This window comes from Carassius carassius, chromosome 33, assembly GCF_963082965.1.
Source record: "Carassius carassius chromosome 33, fCarCar2.1, whole genome shotgun sequence".
NCBI classification, from domain to species: Eukaryota; Metazoa; Chordata; class Actinopteri; order Cypriniformes; family Cyprinidae; genus Carassius; species Carassius carassius.
This window is the reverse complement of record NC_081787.1, coordinates 17,019,556-17,026,726: the sequence shown is the minus strand read 5'-3', so window position 1 is coordinate 17,026,726 and position 7,171 is coordinate 17,019,556. Positions and strand designations below refer to the sequence as shown.

Sequence of the window (7,171 nt, the reverse complement as noted above, 5' to 3'; positions counted from 1 at the left end):
ACACAATGGCAATGACTCACCCCAGAGTTTGCCATGGCAACGACCTCAACGACCCCACAAGTATATGTTGCGACTATCAGAACGCATTAAATAAGAACAGTAAAATCATGCATTTGTTGCATTTTCATCACCAGGAAGAAACCTGCAGTCTGTGTTTGGAATGCTAGCCATATGAATGTTTGCATGAAATGGCTGAGACATACAAGAACGCAATATTTAAACCATCATGGCATCATCCTCTTTACAAGAACATATCAGTGATGCAATAAAGCCATACAATATGCAGTGAAGCTGAAGACAGAATGCATACTGAGATAATTCACATTATAAGACAGCGAAAAAAGACTCACGGGCAGATGAAACATAGTTTCTATGCAAGACTGCAGTATTGGATTTACAAAACATCAGTACTTGTGAAATAACTTAATGATGAGATCCAGAAAGATTTGGTCAAGCTAGTTTGGCATTTACCCGTGTAAAAGATGACCACTGTAGGAGATGATGCATGCCTGCTCATTGTTTTAAAGTAAAAACAGACTGTTGAAGTAAATGTTTGGATATAAAAAGTCAATTAGCTCTTTAAGAAAGGTTTCAAATACATTTCCGTTAGACATCTTATAAGAGCCCTTCAATGTTTGATTAACTAGAGGCAGTGTGTCTGCCAACGTCTACAATGGAAATATAAATTACTAGAACTCATTTAGGGCTCACAAAAAATAAAATAAAACAAAACAATTGATTTCAACAACTAGCCAATTTTCACGAACCTAACCAGAAAAATCATAAATATAAAACTCTGATCTCAATTTCCCATATTCCTCTATATTAAATCGGTTAAGGTCAAACACTGTTCGCATTCTGCCATTAATGCAGCTTGCCATCCGGAATAGAGTGAAGTCAGGGGGGAGGATGAAGCCTTTGGCACTAAAGACAGTGATAAAACATATAACTGTACAATACATATGGACGGTTACTTTTGGGTTACATTCATATGTGAAGGAGCGGAGAACTGACATCATGTCATCGTAAAGGAAGGAGTGAATGTTTCATCTTTTTTTCTCAATTAAAAGGTAATGCATTGCATATGTGACATTGAGGTTGTAGGATTATATGACAAGACATACATGTATCTGAGGGGTTGGCTGTTTATGAAAGTAAGTTAAAAATATTAACAAATTAAGAAATCATCCTTACACATCCTTAATGATTCTCGAGCTGCAAATTAACATTTGGGAGGTTCAAATGATTAAAAGCACCTTTTTTGTTCAGAAATCGATTTTTAATTACTGATGCATTTAATTAGACACTTAAAAATCCTCCTAAATAAAGAGGACCAAAACATAAGCTTTTTGCATCATAAAAGGCTGCACACTGAAAAGAGATGTTATGAAAGGGTGAATTTCATAACTTCATAAATATGCTTGGGTCATATTTTACCCCAAAATTTAATGAAAAAGAAGGGAAAACTACATTTTATATATGTTTTGTAAAATATTAATATTTATGAATATTATTATAGTTTATTTATTAAATTATATTAAAGAAAAAGTAGTTTGTTTTTATAACCATTAAGATTTTTTTTTGCATTGTGACTATATTTTCTTAATTAAACATTCTCCAAAACTTCTTATTACCGCAATGCATAAACAATAAATAAAATGTGATTTTTAAATGCATTTATACATCACAGATGTATAGACTGTATTGCTATTAAGATGTGCTGTAAATAATAAGCTGAATTTCATTTTTGTTTTTACTGTAATACTTTTTATTGTATTACAGTGATGAGAATCTTCATTGAGAAAAATGAAAATCACAAAAAACAGTATTCATAGTGCATCTGTATGTTTTATGACAATGACTGAATTTGGTCGGGGGATTTGCGTAATTATGAAAATAATGGCAAAACAAATCTTAATGGTCCCAAAACCAAACTTAGTTTTCTTTAAGCAAAATAAAATTTCTTTTTCTTCTTCTTTTTTTTTTTCCTTTCGATTTTGGGGGTAAAATATTTTATGAATTTCACCCAATTTGCAATCTTCCTCGAATTTAGCTGAATATTTATGTCTTTTCCATGTACCCACATAAATGAAGGCCAAAATATAGCACTTTTGGAAAACCACTCTAAGCAGTCTCTATTTTTCTAGTCTTTTAGTCTTTCACACACTCTTTCATCCTTTCTCTCCATCAACAACTTTTATATACAATATTGGTAAATAGAACATAAATACTACACATAAATTTGCCTATTCACAATTCCACTCGTAGCAACGTCGGAAAGTAAAGAAACCACTCTAAAATAATACACTCATATAAACTGATTTATATAAGTTTAGAAAGGCTCTGCGCTCCCGAGAAGTGTTAGGTTAGACCTGAGAGAGAGCGGTCAGTTTGAAACACCTCCTCTCTTCTGGTTAGCAGTGTAAAAGTGGACACTTCCATGGAGAACGGCAGAAAACGAGCACCAACTTGCCCATAATTGAAGTGGAAACAATGTCCAATAGTACAAAAAAAAAAAAAGTTAAACCTTTCTCATGACCTTTTTTTTTTGTCTTTTTTTGTTTTAATAGTGTAAACAGTGCACCAATTGGGTCTTGGTTCCACTTTTCTCAACCATACAAAAGTATAAATATATGCTTTCTCTCAATTTTTCACATATCAAGGACATAAAGCGGACGAACAGACAGAGAAAAGCGGTTGTTCCCGTAAGTCGCCAGCGTCGCAGTGGCTGTGCTGGTTTTGTTGTTTGCTGGCTCATATCCATGTTGACGGGTGTTTGTTTGTTGTGGGCGTTGATGGTCTATGCATATAAAGCACGTAGCACAGTCCTCAGCCACTGGGCCAAAACAACCAAGCGTTTTTGTCCAACTACAGCAGATCCATTTTGGGTCTGTAATGAAGGAGGAGGGGGGATTTCTGGAATGCACACAAAACACACAAGCATTCGTGTGACTGAAAGTCATAGAGCCACTAGAATGAAAACAAAGGGAAAAAAAGTAAAACACATCTAAACAACAAAAAGACAATTTCATAACATACTCTATTTGATTATGCATGCAAAAAAATTTTGCAAAGTATCCATGCATGTTTAGAAAGTGACACGCACATCGATACAGCAAACGGGAAGACTGAAGTCAGGCTTATCTATGATAAGCACATTTGAATGCACGCAAATTTCTCAATTACCTTAAATCTCCATCTTGTTACCACAACAAATTTCAAAGTATGGTCCTTGCCCAAGATTTCTTCATTGCATAAGATGTCAAGCTGAAAGTAAGCACACAAATATAGCAAACAAACCCCCAAAAAATATACCATACGAGAGAAGTCTAAACAAAACTACGCTTTCCGTGATCTTTCAGTACCATTAAATAAGTCAGCTGATCATTAGTGCACAATAAACTGAATATGGGCCTTATTAGGGATGGGTCAGGATGGTCAAATAGATGACTGCTGGATGACTAGTTGGCTATGCGAAAAGATCCAGAGTGAGTTTATTTTGATTATTTTTAAAGTTTTAATATTTTTAGCACCTTCTGACTTCCTTGAGAAGGTTTTAGCATGTTTACAACTTTAGTGTAACAATTACAGGAATCCACCGCCTCAAGTAAACATTTAGGCAGTTACCTCTGGACTCATATGAACATTTTCACGACATGAGTGCTACGTTTTTAAGATGTGCCAATTTAAATACATTTAAAACTTTAAGACCTTAAACCCCACAGTCTAACTGAGTTTTAAAACATCTAGTTTTGCACAGATACTCCAATATATTACACAGTTAATCACCACATAAACAAACTCTCTCTCTCTCTCTCTCTCTCTCTATATATATATATATATATATATATATATATATATATATATATATGAAATATAAATATGTAGAACACAATTAGGACAATGCTCAAGTATACAGTTTATCAGCCATTATACACAAATATGAGTAGAGATTAGAGAATGCTGCAACTGACCAATCAGAATAACGTAATCCAGAGGACCGCATAATCAATTGGGCACCAATGTCTCTGGGGACAGGTGGGATTTTATGGTGCTTTACAGAAAAGTGACAGTCCTTTGTACACTCAAAACATTTAGTTCCACCTATTATTCAAGCCAAAACAAAAGACGCAAAATCTTTAATGCACTAGAGCAGCCATAACCGTCCAGAGGATTGTGTATCACAGTATCTCTGGAATAGTGTGCACTGAAACACCAGTGCCGGTGTCTGCGTGTTTTGGCTCGCTGTGAGTCAAATGACAGCAGTACAACCACAGCAACACCTGCTGGAGGCCCTGAGCTCTCGGCACTATTCAGCGTTTAAAGTCATCTAGGATGCGAGCCAGGAACGTCTGACAGTGAAGCAATGAAACGTTTGATGCTTATTAGAATTTAGTTCTTCAAAGATTTTGCTTTTTTCCTGCACTTCAAAGCAGAGCCGCTACACAAACTGCTCCCATTTCGGAATTGTATTTTTGGTATTATACTGTTGGCAGCTAGAGCTCTCAATACTTGCAGAGAACAACAGGCATCTGACAGTATTATTGCACGGGAAAGTTTTTGACGGGTGTGTGCGGTGGAATAGCCCACATATTTCTAACACAATGGAGGAAACAACGGTGATGGAGCAGCAGTAATTAGTCAAGTTTTGTGTTAAATTGCACTATGAGATGTTGGCAGGCTGCGAGATACATGACAGAGCAAATGATATTACAGGCTATTATTTGTCTCTGAAAATATGAGGCACGCTGAAAGCCTTGTGGGAATCGTGACAGTGCAGAGGAGCTTTGAAATCCATGTGGTGACTCACGCAAGAGCCATTGTCTTGAAGTGAATGCCGATGCTAGCCAGCGCGGTGACAAAGGTCTCTAACAAGTTAACTTCAGCTGAGGGAAAAGGAAGATAATGGGTTTTCTCTCGAACTTCAGGACTTCGAGAGAACTATTGGGTTTCAGGTCTGGCGGATCACATACCTCATTGAAAGATGTTAGGTTTAGCTTTTTTGCGATGAACTTCTTGAGGTGGAGAACAGTCGCCTGAGCCGAACAACGAATCCACTTCCGCTTGAGGCCTCTGAGCTTACTGCTGTTACACTCCAGACAGATACTCACCTGAAGAGACAAGGGAGAGAGGGAGAGAGAGAGAGAGAGAGAGAGAGAGAGAGAGTGACTTAGCACTGATAATCAGATGGATGATTTAGGTAACTGCATTGTGTGAACAAGAAAATTACTGAAGCTCAACATGTTTTGCAATGTTTAAATCCATTCCGTCTAGGCTCAGACTAAATACCAGATACCATGTAGAGCTTCACAAAATATTTACACATGTAAAAACCTGATATTTCAGGAACTAAAGGATCATGTGTCACTGAAGTCTGGAGTAACTATGCTGAAAATACAGATGTGTCATCTAATAATAAATAACATTTAATAAATAAATAACAATAACAGACGGTGCATAAAGTCAAGAGTCTAAGCAAAAATATGCTAATTCAAAAAATGCATAGTCACACACACTAATATAGACTCCACCAAAACAATTTCCACAACAAAGCAGCAGATGCCAGAAAGTGCTCCTCCATCTTTCAAAACAGAGCTGACGGTTGAGTCGCCAGTCAACTGCGGCCGCTTCGGGCTGCCCGGCAGGTGCAGTGGCAGAGTGAGGGCTTCAGAGAGTCAAGATGCATTAAGGGTTTCATGCCTCTCTCTCTCTTTCTCTCTCTGTCTCTCTCTCCCCGACCCTCTGTCCTTCTCCCGATAAGTGACTGAGCAGTACAGAGTGGCACAGCGGCCCATTTGGGACAGGCCTCACCAAGAACAGACAGTAATGGAGAAGGATGAAGAGGGGCAGTTGCGCCTGCCGGCTAAATGCCAGTCCATTTCAAGGGCAAACGGTGCCTGAAGAAAAGAGGCTTTCTTAGGGCCACGTACAAACACATTCTTTAGAAGAACAGTGTGCTGTAAATCAGAGATTTGCTTGGTTATAGGCAGGTGGTGGTGAGATGTAATACAAACATATGCGTACTATTGAACTCACGCAAGGAACTTCGCTATTAGCTGCGTATGTGTGTGTGTGTGTGTGTGTGTATGCGATTACTGGGTCATTACTGCACGGCCGGGGCTGATATGCTCACCGCAAACAGTTACACAAATGACTCACGGTAAACTCACTCAACCAATTCAACCTCCAGACCCCTAGAATGACTGTTAGAGAGGCCTTTTATTTTACCACTGAATATCCTTCCTTCCTCAAGATGTCGTGAGCTGTTGATTATTGTGATTTAAAATCTAATTCTACAAGGGAAGATATTCTGGTTTGTTTGGGGAATCACCACAGGATGGTATCTATCACACATTCGCCATGTTATTATAAGCCCATATTCAGACGGCATTTTAAAAAGGCTGTATTTTACACATGCAGGGTTTTAATTTTGCCCCCAGAACTAATTAGGGCTGCTCCGATCACGATCGGCCAATCGTTAATGCGCATCCCGTCAGTAAAGCCGGTTCTCTAATCAGCGGTAAATTCCCTCAGGTGCGTGATTTCACATAGAGCAGCTGTTACTACACAGAGCCGTTGTTAACTGAGAAGATGCGCAAATAAACGCTGAAAATGAACGTGGATTTGCGCATCTTCTCAGTATATAATTATAATAACTTCTAATTTCTCATAATTAACTAAAGAAATTAACTATTTTAATCTTTAATTGAAGCCAGATGCAGAGTGAATGTTACCCAGCAAGTCTGTATATTAGCAGTGGAGTAAAACTTTCAGCACAAATGGTACTAAACAAATCAATAAATCCATAGCATTCATGTGCATTTCCCAGTTTTGGCACAGGCTGGTTCTTTTTGGCTCCAACAAGGTCATGTCGGATGGGTCTGACCCAACAGAGACATTAGCAGAGGGGTTTCACAGCCATCTTAGTGTAGCTTAATAAGCACTGCTGAAATTTTCATTCACTTTTTATATTATATATGAGGCCAAAGTGCCTGTTTTAGCTTTACTACAGCAGACCGCATGAACAGACAATCTGTCCTCGCACTTATGCAAGACAATCCATGACAACAGGACATCAGTAACTCTGAAATCTTCATCGATCTCTTCCTCCTACAAACAAGAACACACACCCATACTTATGCCATATACACCCTAGCATACGGTCTCCATG

The 7,171-nt window shown here is 38.0% G+C and overlaps 1 protein-coding gene across 1 annotated transcript in view; it reads right to left on the bottom strand.

Annotated features, from left to right (window-relative positions):
• Window positions 1–1,257: 1,257 nt before the first annotated feature.
• LOC132113871 (polycomb group RING finger protein 3-like) overlaps window positions 1,258–7,171 on the bottom strand; it is a 33,903-nt gene continuing 27,989 nt past the window's right edge. Inside the window, exons 8-10 of the mRNA XM_059521907.1 lie at window positions 4,974–5,111; window positions 3,187–3,267; window positions 1,258–2,916 (exon numbers count right to left, since the gene is read on the bottom strand). Of these exons, the coding sequence (XP_059377890.1) occupies window positions 2,869–2,916; window positions 3,187–3,267; window positions 4,974–5,111 (267 nt within the window). The 3' untranslated portion in view covers window positions 1,258–2,868. The remainder of the gene's footprint in view (window positions 2,917–3,186; window positions 3,268–4,973; window positions 5,112–7,171) is intronic.